Consider the following 18,983-nt stretch of genomic DNA (forward strand, 5'->3'; position numbering starts at 1 on the left):
GAAAGAGAGGGACAAATAGGCTTTGAATGCCATAAACACCTTGTATATCACCCGAAGTGCCAAAGGGAGTCTAAGCTTACAGCCACGTGGACACCTGATCAGAGAATAGTGGACCTCTGCCAATTTCCAGAAACCTGGCTGTATTCACCCTAACCCAAGTATTTATGGTTGTTTTCAGGTGATTATTTTAACAGAATCAGATCCAACTCCTTTTTATTTCATTTGAGAAGTTGATTTGGCCGGATGCTTAAACACTGCATGCATCATGCATAGGGGTATTTGGTCCTTGGTGCGATCCCCACCTGCAGCTACTTTCCCACATGTTATCCTTTCATCTCTGGTCTGGGTTCCTGTTCTTTTTCCTGTCATATCCTCTCCAAATAAAGGCATCAAAGCCTAAAAATATTACTTAAATGGAAGATGCAGTTTATCTATTCCTCTACAAGGCATACAAGCGCTGTATGTTTGACTGAGGAAAGAGGAAACTCAAATCCTGAGTGATCCGTCTTAAATCTTAAAAACAAAACAAAACAAAAAAATCAAGTCTCTAGAGGAACAATAGAGTGGAATCAGAGAGTAGCAACATGTTGGCAGTATAAATAAAGCTTACCTTGATCATTGGCCATCTTGTCTGGATGTTCCACTGAAAGAACAACACAGAGTCAGCCCACTTATAAAATATAAACCAAAGGAAACTAGTTTACTCACGGGTCTTCACCTCATGTCTCACACACACTCACACAGACCTTTGGCAGTCCTGAAGTGGACTGGCTCAGACAGCGGGCCGACTCCCTTAGCATTCTTGGCCTGAATCCTGAAGTAGTAAACCGTGTCCAGGTTCAAATCCACGACCTGGTGGGTCAGGCGGTCACCGCTGATTGCCTCCATCACCCAATCGTCTATCGGCATGTTCTTATCCAAGGTGTAGTACAGGATGTAACCTATCAGGCATGAAAAAATTTACACTAGGTTTTCAAAATATGTGACACAGACATCAAGGCCAAGGCACAAATCTACAGTTAGAAGTAACTGTTAGCATTAGCATGTTATTTAGAAAATAGATCAAATATCAAACAGTTTGATTTTCATCTTAACCCAACCTTGTGTTTACCTAGTAGTATGTAATAAGAAATACTGTAAAACAAATCTCAAAAACACAGGATCTAAAAATATCTTGTTTCTGTGTGTACGAGTTGTGTGTGTGTGAGTGTGTGGGTGTGTGTATGTAGTGCTGTTATCCCTGCAGGGAGCATTTGATTCGTCCACCAGGACGCTGAAGGAGCAGTCGAGCTCGTTAAAGCAGACGGGTTTACAGCCAGGTCGATCGCCCAGAGGAAGAGAAGGAGAACAATGGAAGAAAGTGTGTGTGTGTCTGTGTGTGTGTCTGTGTGCGTGCCTGGATTCATGGAGCTTCATCTGAATTCTTTTGCCATAGTTATATTTGTGTTGATGGTTAAACAAATGTTTTTGCAGTATTTCAGGCACATCACGGACCGAATGATGAACTTTTAAAATAATCAGAGAGTTTATCGAAAAACAAATTACTAAAAAGCTCTGGGGAAAATAATTTGTGTGAACTATAAAGCAGCTCTGAGTTGATGAGTAAAGTGTCTACTGTGGGGCTGATTGGTGTGTTTGAGTGATTGCTCACCTGTTATCCGTCCGTTAGCCTCCATCGGTGGTTGCCAGCTGATTAGGATGGCTCGGGGTCGTCCCTCACGACTGATCACTGTCAAATCTTTGGGTGCTGAGCTTGGAGCTGTGAATTATGGATGAACAGAAGGGAGAGGAGTGAAAAATCAGTGCCAGAGCTGGTTTGATGAAACAAAGGAGCTTTAAAGATCAGATGATGAAGGGATGAGGTTCAAAAGTTTGATTAGTCAGTTAATCAACCAACAGATGGCGCTCTGAAGTAACTTCATAGTAATTTAGTAAACAGAGTTACCTGCACTTACATTTGTTCCCATACAATGAATATCATTAAAGGATAAGTTCAACATTTCCATTTACATATCACTCAAACATTTGGCCAAGAGCTTCATCTGTGTCCAAAAAGCTGTTTTCAACCCTCTGTTGTCACTTTTTGCTGAAAGATTGGCAAAATCTGCTTGGTAGGTGTGTGACAAGACCTTTTAGTAGAGTTTGAAATACTTTAGTATGATGACACATCTTTCTTGGGTTGATAAGCCATCTCTTGAGATCAGTACATAACCCCCTTTTCCTGCACATCAAACTAGGGGGGAGGAGCAGAGATCATTTTGTTTATACAAAAGGTGAGAGCGTTCCAATCAGTTGTTAAAAAATTGGAATGAAACTGCTGATTTCTGATTGCACAAACTGCAGAAGACAGCTGGCGCCATTTGTTTCTGGTAATAGAGAATCCAAACTGAATTTTATTTCATACACAAACCAACATCACAACACCGAACAGCACCAGACTCCATGATCACTTTTGTTACTTTTACCGACTTTAGTAATTTATACTAAAAGACTTAAACTGAAGTGACATCCATTAAAAGGTAATGACTACTCAAACATTTCACAGTGGTCCTGCATTTTGTGACTTTCGTTCAAATCAATTATATCTGTTTACTAAAACTAAGAAGCATGGTCACATTACTCCTGTTTAAAAATCCTTACACTGCAACCTATCAACAAAAGGATTGGTTTACAAAGGGGATTAATGCTGTTGAAGCTGCTGTTTTAAAATCTGCCAGATTAAAATATGGTTCAAGTTGTTCAAAAAGATAATACTGGCAGCATAGACTCTTGAGAATAGTCATGGGAGTATTCATTTATTTCACTATTAGTTTGTATGACATATAGGGGTTGTTACATCTAATTAAAGTGCAAGTAATGAAGTGTGTGTAGGACTTCTTGACACCGCTCATTTGCAGCTCTTGTCCCTGGCTTTTGGAAAAATGAGGCACATGATCAAACAGGGAGAAAAAGATACAGAAACTATCAGCAAAGGGCAACACAAGTAAAAAGAAGTGCCAAAGTGAGTGTACAAAACAAGGAGCCAGACCTCTGGCTTCAGTGGGTAGAGATGTGTTTCGTAATTTTACACACATACAACCAATGGTCTAAATTGTTTTGAATTGTTCTATATTGACAGGTACATGGATTAAATCAGGGGTTCCCAACCTACAGATCGTAAAAATTAAATTAAATTAATTAATTAAATCATAGACATGTAAAAGTGTGGCTTATTAAATGAAACGTTCCTTAGCTGGTAACCATTTATAATATATAATATTATCTTTTAGTAAATTCATTAGTAACTTTTTTACAAATGCACAGAGTGTGAAATTTGATGACAAGTGATGCTTCATTTTGATAGTGCAGATAATTCTCATTAGTAGTAGTGAGCATGCTAAAAACCTTTTAAACATATAAAAATGGTGGAATAAGTTTGTTGTTAAACAGAAAGAAAAGGCTGCTTGTCTCATCTGGATTAATAAACTGGCATTATAGATTCTGCTATAAAGATATGTATGGAAACTTGCAAGGCCAAATGCATTCCTGCAAACTGTCACAGCCGTCCTGTTTCCAACTGAAAGGTGTTTGGAAGCAAAGAAAATACTGAAGACAGAGTTTGGTGCTTGATTCTGTGAATTACATGTTCAAAGAGGTCTTTTTAAGAACCTCTCAGCAGGCATAAAACCATATGGGCATAACAAAACCTTCTGAGACAAATTAAATTTCCACAATGATATTGGTAGTCAGGCCATAATGTGTTGTTTCTGTTTACAGACAGACCAATATCCCCTGTCAGAGAAAGGCAAAGTTATGCGGCCCTCAAAGAAAAAAATGGGGACCCCTGGATTAAATGACGTCATATGAGACTGATGAATAACGACCTGTTTACTGACTTATAATTGAGCCCCTGCTGATGAGCTCCTGGGCAGTCACTTCTCTGAAAAGCATGGATTGTTTCTCATGCAGAAACCTCTCCAGGTGAGTAACTCAGAGCACAATGTTTTTTCTCCAGGAGTCTGGATCATCTCTCTTCCCAGAGACTAGTTTCATTCTTTTTGCAGAGCATCTATCTGGGCACTGAAGCCTTCCTGCCTTCACTGGTGCTAAATATAGCACTGAACTTGCACTGTGCTGTACCTCTTCTCCTTGAATCCTGGAGCTGACAATAATCTAAATACACTGTTTCCATGCATTCCTGTAGCTCTCTCTGTTTGAACTTTGTAAAACTGTGCAGAAAGTATTTTTAGGCACTTTTCTAAACTGCCCTGTTGTACCACTCCTGTTGTGAAAATGTCAAGCACTCAGCCTCTCAACCAGCCCCAGTTTTTTTTTTCTCCTCAACTGTCACCATGGAAACTAAGTGGCAGCCTATTGGAGCTTTAGCGCGTGATATCTGCACGCTGTCAGAGTTATAGATGTGATTAAAGACACAATTTATAAGCTTCGCACCAGGACAGGTCTCAGAGCTTGCATACCAGCACTGACTAATGAAACTGCTTGTTAAAGCTGACATGATGTGCTGGAGGAAATTACAAGTTCCAGCTGCGTCTATAAGTGACAGTTACAACCTGAATTTCTCATCAGAGAAAGGCTTCAGGAAGAGTATACATGACACCAGGGCTGTGAATAAATGCAATTTCATCATTATCACAACATCACAAAATAAACACACCTTTAACAGTAAATAAGACCAAAAGTTTAATACAGACAAAACATTAATTTCTTACTAGTAATACCTAAATTTTACCCGTTAGATAGACCTGAATTTAATGATTACACCAGCCAGGTGAAGCTTGAGCTGGAGATCAGTGACCCCTAGACAGAGGATCACATTACAGCAGATAAACAGAAACTGCAGCATTTATCTATCACACTTAATCTCATGTCATACTGGAATATTATATGCTTTAATCACTATGTGCTCATATTCTGCAGGCCTATTGGGAACTATTGCATTAAGTAAAGGATTGCAAGCTTTTACAAAAAAGATAATTACAGTTATCTCCAATCTATAATGAATGCTACTAAGTGGTTGACCACTTAGGTTGATCTGCATAGCTTTGAACACCCACTATGAAAATCTCAAGAATTCAGACTGGTTTAAAGGTAAGGGTCTATGGTTGGGTGGAGCTATACTGGAAATCACACATGATATTGTGCAAATACATTTAAAGAGCAAAGAAGATCAAAGTTCAGTTCACCAAACTTATGATAAATCAGTTCGTGTTCTTTTATTTTTATTTTTTTCTTCCTTTTTAATGTTGAGTCTACTTCGCTTTGAACCTCAGGCCTTTCGATCATTGACATTTCCTTCACTAAATAAATCACTTTGTTCTACCGAAAAATCAAATAAATCAAGTGTAATATCCGAGAAAATTTCAGATAAACAGGGAAAAAAAAAAAAAAAAAAGCGCAGCTGGCAGCTCGGCCCCTGTATCTCTCCCCTCTTCAGAATAACAAGTCAAGGAATGATTTGTTTACTAAATGTAATAAACAAAATGGTTGGAAAACTGTTTTAGCAGCTGTAAACTATAGTTTTACTAGGTTATCAACTCATTGACTTATGATACGCCACTGGCTGTTCTCAGTATGATCGCATTCAGAACTAAACATGAAGCCGTGTTACATCTTATTAAACTCTGATTCACAGGCAGAGCGGTGGGTACTGAACAATTCGGTGAACGACTCACACTTTGCTGAAGTGATTCAAATGATTCAGTTGGGGGTGCTTTCGTTATCTGCTACTGGTACTTTGTGGGTTGATTGCTGTGTGGCACATACACACTGCCACATGCTGTTAGAGATAATGTATAACCAAGGAGTCCAGATTTCTATTTAACTTTCATGTTGGTCTGGGGGCGGGGTTTAACATGAAAATGCAAATGATCTTTTTCATTTAATTTGGATTAAGTAACATATTGCGTTTGGTAAAATTGATAATAAAACATAATTTCTCTATTGAATTTTATGTTTGCATTTTTATTTAAATTATGTCCAGTATTTAGCAGACCATTTGTTGAAAATTAAAATGCAAACATCCTTTTTATTTCAATATTAATTATGCTACATAAAGTGCAGTCTTGAAGATGAAAATGAAAATTAGATATTTGGCATTTAATTTTAATTATGTCCTTGCACCTATATTCTTGAAATTCAAATGCATTTTCTGTATTTCTTTGATTTGAATTTTGTCCTAAATATGCTTCCATACAAATTTACCAGATTTTAATTAGGTCTATAAAAATAAAATGTGAATGATTCTTTTAAATATTAGGATGAAATTTGTGTCATATTTTGTATTGTATTTTAATCACTTTAGGATTCCTGATAACAACTAGTTAGGGACTGCAGACCTCTGAGCAAACAACTGTTTGATTTTGATTTTATGTGAAGTACACTATTCATTTTGACAAGAAAGAAAGAAAGAAAGAAAGAAAGAAAGAAAGAAAGAAAGAAAGAAAGAAAGAAAGAAAGAAAGAAAGAAAGAAAGAAAGAAAAGAAAGAAACCCAATTATCTTTCAGGCATATTTAAAGGTCAGTGTTAATGGGTACTTGGCTTCTAAGCCCACTGCCTTCGGGGTCCCCCCAAGGAAGTATTCTAGGGTGATTACCTTTTTACAATAAAACTAAGTATTGGAAATCTGCCCTCTGGTGACTGAAGCTGCACTGAAAATGTCACATATTGAGAAGAGAAATATGATGCTATTTTATTTAAATCCTTTTACTTAAACCAACAAAACAGAACCATTTTCTTTTTCAGATCACCAATTTCATCAGCGAAAAGGGGGTCACTGTGGAAAGCATCCAGTGGGATTCTTCTAAGTGGGGCAAAGATATCTGGTATCAGGTATCACAGGTATCTTTCTGCATGCCCAAATTATTTTCTAAGGCTTAATTTCAAAGTGACTATAACTCAGTGGCACCAAATAACTCCAGATGCTAAATACTTTTAGGAGCATGGGTTCAAATGAGCAGTTAAATCACACCCCAGAGGTGACATCCTGTGGGTTCATTTTCAATCTTTGCTGCCATCCCCACTCTCTCTTCTGACCTTCAGCTGTCCCATCAAAGACAGGCAAAAATGTTCCAAAATATAACCTTAAGAAGGACAGAAAACACATTTTCAGCTTTTACAGATGTCAGGGTTATGTAGGAAATTCAGACTTGTGTCAAACCAAATATGTTACTGGATCTTTCAGATACACAGTCGGGAAACAACAACAAGGCATTTTACTCACTAAATAATACAACTTAGATTAGATAAATGGTTTAACATATTATTTGCAGGTCAGACGATGTCTGGGCAGATCAAATTATATCATGCCCAACTGCACTATTTTGGCTATCTTTTATTGATTGTGGTGTCAAACACGCTGCAACAAAGGTCAATCCATCCAGTAAGTGTGGAGTGGTTAAAGGGTGTAATGGACCAGTTTTGGGACTCTCCTTGTAGCAGGATCCAGAAACAAACATACAATAAGGAGCCTCAGCTGGACTCTTTCAGACTCAGTGGATTATTATTTCTGGCAGTAAAGCAGAATTATTCTGAGCTGCAGTGAAAAACATTTTTTGGGCTTTGTTCTGAAACTGTGGTCAGTGTTTGTGTGTCCAGAGCTTGTTGATCACTGCAGGGACTGAGTGGGCTCAGTCCGTCTGCTCTCTCTGAATGTCAATGTATTCCAGTGGGCCTCGGGGAAATGACTGGGGTAATGCTGTTCACGCTTAATTGGTTGACAAATCCGACAAACATGATTGTAAACATCCTGAAAGGGATACCTTGACATTTTGATTCAGTCTGCGGTTGGGTATCATTGTTGCAGACGGCTGCCGTGATGCAGGGGAGAGTTTAGTTTCTCCATTAAACCTCACTGAACCACATCATGACTTTGGTACATTGTAACACCCCTTATTAAAAGTAATCACTGTTTAGGGAGCATAAAGAAAATAAAATATATTTGGCTTCTGAATTGCTTAGGTGAGCCCATGGTTCCCAAACAAGGCCCTTGTTTAGTTTATCAAAATGACTCTTCAGATATGTGTCAGAGAAAAATACTGAGCTGCCTTTGCTCTGAGTCATTTTCACATGAAATGAGGGGATGAAAGATGTGCAGTACACAATGAGAGTAGGAGGTAAATTCTAGTACAGGAGAGACCTGTTGTTCCTTACAATGTAAAGAACAACAGGTCTCAGTATACAGCACATACACATTCAGAGCATGTAAGCTGAGCAGAAGGATCAGGTTTAACTTGAGAAAGTTGCAACTCCAACACAGAGCTCCAGGAAAAGGGCAAGTTTTCCAAAATCTAGATGTATAGTATTTATTGTGTTTCAGCTTAAGTTGAAAAAACATAACAAAACCCTTTTTAATGGTCTCCTCCATCACAGGCTTATTACTTGGGCCGGGCAACTCAGTGACCATCCTGTCCTGTAATCCAACATCAATAACAGTGTCTAGCTGTGCTCAATGTTGTCCCTCCTTTGTAAGTGTGTGCCTTTCCCTTATTTATTCTGTGTCTTGCTGACTCACTTGTGTCCCATTGGTTGCGACCTGGTGTGTGCTCATGGTGCTTTGGAATGGCTATCTCCCATATATGTTGCTCCGCCCCTTTGTTCCTTATGGATTTGCCCTTGTTAACTTTTATGTAACTTCTGTTAACAATGTGATGAATTTACTGTCACAGCCATAATGAACTTGGACTGAGAGTGAGATTTTTTGCCATTGGTCTCATTCTTGAACAGATCTCCTGGCCAAGTGGATGTGGGTCCTCTTTCTCTCTGTGATCATATACCAGACAAAAAATTGGGGTAGCTCTAAGTGAAGAGGTAGTGGTGCACATATTAAAAACCTTCAGGGTGAGCAGGATACCTCTCCTTTGGTATGTTATCTCTTACATAACAGTATTACGTACCAGGTTAGAGAGCTAAAAAAGTCTACATCTTAGCTACTTACCTGCTTCATATGTTGTGGCATGTGCGGTCATACTCCAGGTGCTGGACTTGCGGCCTTTGGTTACCATAACAGCAAACTCGTACATGGTGTTTGGTTTGAGTCCAGTGACAGTATGACTGAGGGCTGTGGTGTCTGCAGACTGGAGAGAGAGTAAATTTAAGTATTTAGAATCAAACTGACATATACGTGAATGTTTTTATTAAGTTTTGTTGAGGAAGATATAAAAATGCTGGTACAGTATTTGATAAAGCATACGTTTTTCTTTCAAGAAGACATGGCTAATCCATACTAAGCTGAATTATTCCTCAGTATGAATACTTCTGTCCTCCATTTTTCTCCAACAATCACTCTGTCCTTGTTATTCAACTTTAAAGATTACTTCTTTCAGAGATAATTAACACATCCTGGCATAACCATAAACCTTAATTTGTGCCTTCACTTTAAGACCAGACCTCCAATAGTCCTTGAAGCACCATGAAAATGTTTTTTTTTCCAATGAATTTGATGGAGAGTAAAAAGGAAGAAAAGACTCCCTGGCTCCCTGGAGCTGAGCCGTATCAAGGTGAGTGGACTGTCTGCCCTTGTATAGATTTACTATTTCCAGTGTTTTTTAAAGCTAAACTCAGATTATTGTCAAAGTTTCTGTGCAGTTCAGAGTTTGAATAGAAAATAAGTCTCACAGGGTGAGGAGGAAAAGATGACAAGATCACTGAAGGGTTCTGGGTTTTTTTGTTCTTTGACAATAAAATATTTTCCAGTTGATGTTTGACTTCAGAAATTTTCCTGCAGCACTGTCAAACTATTGAAGCTGTTTCTGTCAGCTTGTAATAATATCTCCTCATATTCCTCAATCAATAACAGCATATAAAATGAGCTGGGGAATAGCAGGTGTGTTTTCCTCTGATTTGTTTATTATAATTTTCATTATGGTTGTTCACAAAGACCATAGTTTGCTTGTTCCTCCCAGAGAGATTCCTGGTGTAAAAGCGGAAGGAGGCGGCCCCTGCTTTACCAAAGCTCAGGAAGCACTCAATATGACACATCTGACTTTTAATTATTTTCCTGCTGAGCATCTCACAGCAGGTCCTGGGACAGCTGTGGTAACTACACAGAGTGTTAATAAGTTAACATTAAATATAAAGAGGGGAAAATGTCTGCTGTAACTTGTGTATTAAATACAGTCATATGAGAAAGTTTGGGCACCCCTCTGAGGCTGCATAATAATTTCCTCTGTCTTCACAGAAAATGATCCCAGTGGCATGCCATTCATTCTCTAATTAAAGCTGAGTGGGTGTTTTCCAGTCTAAGACTTTAAGTGTAGCAATATCAAATTGTATGAAATTAAATCAGATGTTAAAATAGGCTGTGAAAAAATGGGCACCCTTGTCATTTCATTGATTTGACTACCTGCAACTACTTAGCACTGATTATTTGAACACAAAACTGATTTAATGAGCTTGTTAAGCATTGCACTTCATAGACAGGTGCATCCATTTATGAGAAGGGGTATTTAAGGTGGCCAATTTCATTTTTTTCTTCTCTTTGATCCTCCTCTGAAAATAAGCAACATGGGGGCCTCGAAACAACTCTCAAATGACTCAAAAAGCAAGGATTGGTGTGTACTATGTTCCCTTTGTCAGAGTCCATCAGTTATTTGACAGATGAAAATGAAGTTGCTGATACAAACACCCAATAATTTGACAATGGAAATAATTGAAGCTCTCAGGGCTGCCCAAACTTTTTCATACGACTGTAGTAGACAAACTAGAGACAATATAAAAACAGAGTCTCTAGTCAACTCAAGTTAATCTAAAGTGAATTTCAGAAGAAAATTGCCCCTTTATGTCCTTAAATATGACCAAGTTGAATTCCAGGTTCAGGTTTAACTCCAAATTTAATGAAACTGAGTTTAAAGAGTCAAATCCAACAAGAACAAACATGTTGTCAAGTTTGTACCTTATAGTCGAAAAAGGTCGGATCTAAACAATTAAAAAATTGACTATATCATTACTGGGTTGTTCCAAATTGTTTGTAACTAGTAAGTCAGGCAGGTAATCCCTTACACACAAATATAGTCCACACACCAAAGTTCCAAGGCAAGAACTACATGAAAGCAGGTTTCAGGTCAACTTGTAAGTTAAGCAGGTAAGTCCTTAAACAAGGTCAAGGCATTTTTTTTTGTCCTTAACAACATTAGGGTAGGAATGAGCCAAGTCTAAGTAGTCATATAAAAAAAGCAAAAACTCATTCATGGTAGACAAGGTCCAAGTCAAAAGAGGTAACTTCTAAGTCAAGTAAAAGAAGGTAATTCAGTAGCTGAGAAGTCATGTCAAATTCATTCCAATTGTTGTGTTAGTGAGTCCCTTATCAAGCAAAAAGTCAACCTTGGTCTTATATAAAGTACTTATTCGATGCAGATTAGTCTCAAGCCAAGTAGCAAGTCAATGCAGTATAATCATTAATTGAGCACTTGACCAAGGCAGGTAATTTTAAAGTCAAGCACCAAAAAGGTTTCTAGAGAAGCAGGGAGCTCCAAACATAAGTAGGTAGAGGTGTGAAATATGCAATCTAAGTTTTATGTATGGCAGTAGGGAAGGGAATCGAGAACCAGTTCTTGTTGAGAACCAGTTCCAAATGGTTCAATCCATCAACATTGTTTGCATTTTATCGTAATGATTGCCTTTCTTCCTGGTGCCTTGAAAAACGGTCTTGCAAGAGCCTGTCTACATGGATGAGAACAGACACTTGGAGGAAAAAAGACGACAGACTGTACAAAAAGTAGGCAAAGAGGACAACAGTGCGACGTGCCACATTCGTCAAACAGTGATAACTTGCAACAGCATCAAATAAGAGAAGTCACATGTATTCAATGCTCTCTGCTGGTCGTCAGCCGCTGCTGCGCCATCTCAGCACGGCATGGAAGGTATGTGTGTCCTGTGTTAACATAAGCACAATACATGCCAGACTTAACAATGTATTATGTATTTGACTTAATATCGACTGAAGTAAATGCTGTACAAATAGTTTGTCATTTGGTTATTTTTAGACTATAGCAATATAGTGGACCGAGTACCTCTGCTGCTTTCACAACTTCTACAAAGAGTTGAATCAATAAGCAGAAGCGATAATGGCATTGATATCAATAAAATCTTATCAATTCCCATCCATATATGACAAAGAGGATCCGAGACAAGTATCACAAACTTCAATAAAACTCCAGGGTCAACTTAACAAGTCAAGACAAGTCAGTGTCAAGTCAGAAATATAAGGTCATTCAAAGCTGAAAGAGTAAACGCATGTTAAGCCATGAATCACTTTTTCTTATGTTCAAGTCAAGTTTATTTTGTCTTTCCTTCCCCATTTAAAGTTGATTTGGGTGTGGTCAGGTCCTGAGAGACGCCTACATGAACAAATAACTGATAAAAACAGCTGCACCTAATGTCTGAGTGTATTTACCTTGTATTTTCCACTAGTGGAGTAGCTGGTCTTCCACTTGACAGAGTAGTACCGGACCTCGGATGCCTTCTGGTTCTTGGTCATGGAGTTGTCAGCCCAGGACACACGAACCGAGTCTGAGGATAGAGCCACTGCTTGGACTCCTACCGGGGGGATCATGGGAGTGCTGGTGTCTGGCATGGGAGTGGGGTATTTATCAAAGAGGTGGAAGAGGTCATCCTCAGATGGGTCAATGGGGTCTGAGGTGGTCATTAATGGTATCCATGGTGTTCAGGGATCATTCATGAAATCATTCCATGTATTAATGAATGAATGCATCACAATGAATATTTGTAAATGGAGTTTAGAGGGAAACAAGCACATATTGAGAGTGATAAAGGTTTGTTATGAGTTCACACAAAGAAAAGGGAAATACATAGGAAAACATGCAAGTTTGTCAGAGTCATGCAGGTGGAGACCATGTTTGAGAGGAAAGAAAGAAAAGAGAATTTAAATGATGAGGAATGGAAAAAAGGAGAGAGAAAAGAAAGACAAAGACACAAGATAAGAAAACAGTCATTCTAAACAGGAGGTGAAAGCTCAGATCCACAAAGAGGCGGGTTTTAAAGTAGACCAGGAAAAGCCAACACCTGCAAGAACTTACATCTGAGGTTATTTTTCTATTTTTGATCTGTAATCTTTTGCAGTCATGGAAAAAAAAAAAAAAAAATTAGACCACTCTTGTTTCTTGTATATTTAATTCCAGGTACAACTAAAGGTATATTTGTTCAGAAAAATACAATGATGACAACAAAAATAGCTCATAAGAGTTTTTTTAAGGGCTGATACCTCCCCATTTACTGTGGTTTACTTAGGTTCTTACATTAATAGCTACAGCACTGTGCTTCAAAAAACAGTGCTTTCAGGCTTTTCATGTTTTTTTTTTTTTCTTCATGTTTTAGTCATGTTATACTCACAGAATTATTACTTGATTGTTTTTGATGACTACACTCATGTGTTTTGGCATACTCTCCACCAGAGATCAAACAGATCTGCTTTGTTTTTGGGCTTGTGGTTCTCCATTTTGAGTGAGATTATGTTCCACAACATGATGATGTTTTCTGGACTGAAGAGAACCTTTACCCCAACATTCAACAGTCCAATTCTTGTTATCCCCAGCAAAGAGTAACCAGGCCTTCCTCAGCCTCTCATTGATGAAGGGCTTCTTCTATGTCCTGTGTGACTTCAGACCAGCTTCAAGAAGTCTGTTTTGAACTGAACAAGTGACATTTCACTCACATTATTATTATTAAGGTCCCTAGAGGTCTGGCGAAGACTCCTGACACGTAGACGAATGAGTGCACGGTCATCTCATGAGGTATAAAGATGTTTCCTGCCTCAGTTTAGTAGTACCACAGTTGGCTTGCTTCTTCTTGGTGAAATGAATGGCTGTCTTGGAGAACTTCAGTTTTTTGGCTGCCTGTCTCTCATTCGTGCCAATTTCCAGCAGTGCCAAGATGGCCCCTTTTGTGGCTTCACATAAGTCTTTTTGTTTTAGGCATTATATGAGAGCTGACAACTTCCGAGATGTGCTACAGCTTGAATGAAAGCGGGAAATGGCCTCTTACATACCATGCAGTTTTGTCACGTTTGTATATTCTTCAAGTAATATACCTTCAGCGTTAGCAGATATTAAAACAAACAAGAAATTGAAGAAACAAAGGTAGCCTAATAATCATTTTCTATGACTGTATATGTTTAGGTTTGTGTGTAGGATTGATTTTTCTGTTCATACAGCTTCTTACAGCAGGCCTGAGAATGGCTGAAGCTGCAGCAAGAACTGAGTGCTGAAATACTTCTATTTAGCCTATTTTCAAGCAACTGATGTCATGGCATGCAAACCCAACAACTACTTCAGTTAGTAGATTGTTATCATTATTGCTGGGAAACGATGGCTGAAGCTATAAAAATAAACCTTGGGACGTATGTTTTTGGTTTAATGAGCCATGAAAATCTGTTTTAAAAAAAACTCTCACTGGTAGTTAAAATGTCTGATAGACACATACGCAAATGTTTCACATGAATAATGCATATTTTATATGAAAACAAGCATAACACGTTTCACATTCCAGTTTTCAATTATTTATCACTTGCCGATGGATTGAGAATTCATCACATCTGAAGTTGTGTTTCACATCAAATTCACAAGAGAGCTGGAGATACAAGCTTGCCATCTGGCACTGCATTGTTTTCCAGGCTTCATATCAGTTCACACAATGTTGGCTTCTGTATATTTGTACAAATAAAACCCATCTGTGTGGATCTGTTTCTTCAGCCAATCAGAGAGCAGACACTGCCTTCAGGTGCCCTTTGAGAATTCAAAGATTGGAGCATGTTTTAGGAACCCATAACCAAAAGCAAAGGCTCCTTAGATAAAACCAGCAAGCAGTGGAATACATTAGGAAGTAGCACTGAGAACAAAAAGAGGCTTGGAGTCAATTATAAATTTTGACATGCAGCACTTTAACACCTCCAAGGTCATTCAATTTAAACTATTGAAGCAGGACATTAATGTGGGAGGAGCACCTTAAAGGCACAGGAACGTGAAAGAGATGCTAATAGATGCTAAAAGAGAGCTGGAACAGGCAAACAGAGAAAAGAACGAAAAAGTTGTTCAACTGATTCCAGCCCTGTGCTCTGTGATCTACTGCTAGTCAAACCTATTAAAAGCAGAAACACAGTTAGTGACAGAGACAGTTTAAAATCAAACTGATTTGTTTCACTGAGTCATTTACAGAGAGAGAAAGGTGTGTGGGTTGTGTTTGGGTTCATGAAAGGTCAGATGTTTACAGAAAAGTTGTTCCGAAGACCGGGGATAACCTTAGAGCCCAAAAAAGACCCTGGCCTTGCTGTTGTCACTGAGCCTTATAAAGCTAACCTGAGAGAGGAGCAGACCTCCAACAACAGACTTTCTGCATTCAAGATGGTGGCAATCTTTATGTGGACACCCTTCTTGCTATGACTGGTGTTTGATACTTTCTATTATTAGTACTATTAGTATCTTCCACCAGCATCCCAGCATGAAAACAGTCCCCTATTCATGGTAATACCATCCTGACAGCCATCAGACTGAACATGCTGCTGGTGTGAGTTGACGTAAGCAATCAACATGCAACAGAGCGGAGCCGAACCGGAGTATCCTGGTAGAGGAGATCAGACTATTGAAAAGTTGTTTCTCGTGATCAAAGACATCTGATTTTAACTTACAAAAGACAGCAAATAACAGTCCTGTACTGTCATAATTCTCTAAAAAAACACCCCTTGTTGTTGTTGTTCTATAAATAATAATAAAACACAGTGTCTATTTAAGTCCAAGGATATCTTCAGGGTAGTTTTATCTTTTCCTTATTGCTCAGTTAGATATCATCCAGACTACAGCAGAATTATCAGACAATCATGCAGGCCACATGAGTACAATTGAGCATCTAATTAATTTGAGAGAGTGAAGAGGGAGTAAATAATCTAATTTATCTGCACTGTGGGAAAGATGAAGAAGTCTTTATTTGTAAATTCACATTCTGATTCACATTGGCCCTCCATTTCCCGCAATTTTACAAATGTAGTGTTGATTTCAGTTTGTGCTTAGTTCTTGCTCTTCTTAGGCTACAGCCATCTGCTGAGGCCAGAATCCTTTATCTCTTTGACTACATGTTTTAGTATTATTAACATGCAAACATGTGTCCAGAAACTGTTGATATGTCAGGTTGGTGACAGGCTGTGGGACTGCTTAGTTGATTGCCAGATCACTAAAGTTACCCTAGGTGTGTTAAACTGGCTTTGCAATGTCTTGACTGCATTTGTCAAATCACACCAGCTGCCTGTTCAGTTCGACAAGTAGCATGGCTGACAGACAGCTGTAGTCACGAGACAAAGGAGTTACTGCGCTTTCCACTCCATTGATAAGTCTCTCTTCATGCATGTTGGGCTGTGAAACCTCAAACCTGTTGACTCCTGGTCTGGCTCCACTTATTATGTTTGTTCGTCTTCATAGTCAAGCTTAACACAAACTGATCTTAACACAGTCTGTTTTATTTTGAAAGTCACTGAGTGATTTTAGGTAGTTTCAGGTCATGACAACAATTCTTGTTAGAAATTCACAGACTAAAACTTTGGAGCAGGCTAGGGCTTGATTCAAATCGCTAACTTAAATTTAACTCTTGTTTTCAAGTTATAGCCTATCTAAACATCAGAAACTTGTGGTCTGAACACTCAGCGATAGTTCATGAAGGCAGCATCTGTCCCGCTCATTCTGTTGTGTCTGCTGTCTAAACGAGACACCTGAAAGAATCAACAGTGACATCTAATGTGCCGCGTTCAGGAGAGATGTACAGCTGCAGGGGCCCATGCAGACAGAGAGACTGATGAGAGAGAGACAGAGAATAAAAAAGAGAGGAGAAGAGAGAGGAAGGGAGGGATTGATGAAAGAGGTGTTTGGAGCTGCAGGGCGAGCTGCAGCAGGCGCTGTCGTGGTTAAACTGGTCGTCCAGCATCACAATAAAGCTCCAGTCAGGACAGAATACTGATGAGGACGGAGGACACGCCTCCTCCTCCTCCACCCTCTACCTTCCTTCCTATATTTCCTTACATCCCTCCTCCATTTTCTGACTTTCTTGTCCTTCTTTCCTCCTTTCGTCCCTCATTTCTTAGCTTACAAACTTGATGCCTTCTCCCCTTTTCTCTTTATCTTTCTTTATCTTTCATATCTTCTTCTCTTTATTTCTTTTATTCCTTTTGTACCCTTCCTCTCTATCTTTCTCCATCTTTCTTTCTTTCTTTCTGTCACACCGCTTCTCTCCCTCCACCTTTCCCTTCCTCTCCTCCTCTCTGCGGTCCCCCGGTCGTTGATTAAATGACAGTGTGGCGGCTGGATGAGGATCAGTTGTGTGTACGCGTCGTGTGGGCTGTGTGGGCTGCGAGGCGAGGACGAGGCAGTATATTAACGAGGATCTGACCGTTAACGAGGCATTTTTTAGAGCTCTCGTAAAAAAACAACCCTCTCCAGCAGCCTGCCTCCATAAAGTGACAAAGAATTCAGCTCGAGCAGGCATGACACGACAGAAAGTGTGTATGTGTGTGTGGATATGTTTCTACGTGTGTATGTCACTGCTGATGACCTTGTCAGAATAGTAATAGGTTTAGTTTTCCTTTCAGCCCTCAGGGTCTCATCTCATCACCTCCTCACTGTCAGACTAAAACTGTGTTAGACTGTTGATCTCTGCAGAAGTCAGGATGTTCTGGAAAGCTATAAAGAGCTCCAGGTGTGTCTATTCATGTCCTCATTGCTCAGGGTGTTCTATTTACATGGGCTTGCATGCTATATTTCAGTTAACAATGCATGGTGTCACTGGTGCTGCACAGCGCTCAGATATACCAAAAGTAAAGCTTATGCATACTGCTCTCGCTATCTGCAGGATATTTTTCAGAGTGCAGGACAATGGATGCTCAAAGTAAGTGTGTTTTTTTCCTCATGTGTTGTTGTATGAGGATCTTTCATAACATACAGGAGATGTTATTATTCTGCCTCGCCCCATTTCTGGGAAACTGTCTCTGGAGCTAGGCAATCAGCTGCTGCAGATCCACATTCTTTCATTCATTTTCTTAACTGCTTATTCTGTTCAGGGTTGCGGGTGGCTGGAGCCTATCCCAGCTGTCATTGGGCGAGAGGCAGGGTACACCCTGGACTGGTCGCCAGTCTATCACAGGACTGACAGAGAGACAGACAACTATTCACTCACACACTCACACCTATGGTCAATTTAGAGTGCTCAATTAACCTGATGAGCATGTTTTTGGAATGTGGGAGGAACCCACGCATGTACTGGGAGAACATGCAAACTCCACACAGAAAGGTCTACCAGCCAAGCTGGGAATTGACCCGGGGACCTTCTTGCTGTGAGACTGCAGCACTAACCGTTGCACCACCCACCGTGCAGCCCCTACTTTTAAAATCACCAACTTCATATTATTTACCAACATAGTAAGAATGTACTGCATAATGCATACTGCTTTTAAAAGTAGTATGTGGTATGACTGTTTTGTTCAGCTCAGTGTGTTTTATAGTATTCTTTTGGTTTTAGGTTTTGTAAAGCAGAAGAAAAAAGACCCCTTCTATCAACTTATGGTACAACAAAAAGTAAACAAGTGATCCATATAGGGTTCCAAAATGAACAGTATATATAAATATATTGCTGTGCATTGTGGGAAAAAGTACTCAATGTAGACTGATCAGCTGTATACAAAGATGCCTCTCAAATTAGAATGGCACCCTGTTAGTTTTTGGCATATAATAGATTTTTCTCTTGTTTGCATTTTATATTTTGGATAGATCAATGTGTACAGCCAGCATGTAGCATGTAGTTTAGAAAACAGCTCCTGTTCCTTAAATGGGGCTGTGAAGAGTTTCTAAGTGACTGATTTACAGCACATCAAAGTCTCTATGACAACACCACACCAGCTGACAAAGTTCAGCAGTGAGAAGATAGATCTGTGTTTTTCTGATGAAAATGATTTCTGTGATTAATTTTGTAGTGATGGTGGACACTGTCGGACTGAAAA

At 39.2% G+C, this 18,983-nt stretch overlaps 1 protein-coding gene across 1 annotated transcript in view; it reads right to left on the reverse strand.

The window, feature by feature from the left end:
• Positions 1-18,983, reverse strand: part of dcc (DCC netrin 1 receptor) — a 306,408-nt gene that overhangs the window by 65,521 nt on the left and 221,904 nt on the right. The window contains exons 17-21 of the mRNA XM_074689948.1: positions 12,390-12,628; positions 8,934-9,072; positions 1,652-1,759; positions 747-941; positions 611-643 (exon numbers count right to left, since the gene is read on the reverse strand). Coding sequence (XP_074546049.1) covers positions 611-643; positions 747-941; positions 1,652-1,759; positions 8,934-9,072; positions 12,390-12,628 — 714 coding nt within the window. The remainder of the gene's footprint in view (positions 1-610; positions 644-746; positions 942-1,651; positions 1,760-8,933; positions 9,073-12,389; positions 12,629-18,983) is intronic.

Source organism: Halichoeres trimaculatus, unplaced genomic scaffold (genome assembly GCF_033239565.1).
Source record: "Halichoeres trimaculatus isolate MK-OKI-2021-1 unplaced genomic scaffold, fHalTri1.1 fHalTri1_scaffold_16, whole genome shotgun sequence".
In the NCBI taxonomy this organism is placed as follows: Eukaryota; Metazoa; Chordata; class Actinopteri; order Labriformes; family Labridae; genus Halichoeres; species Halichoeres trimaculatus.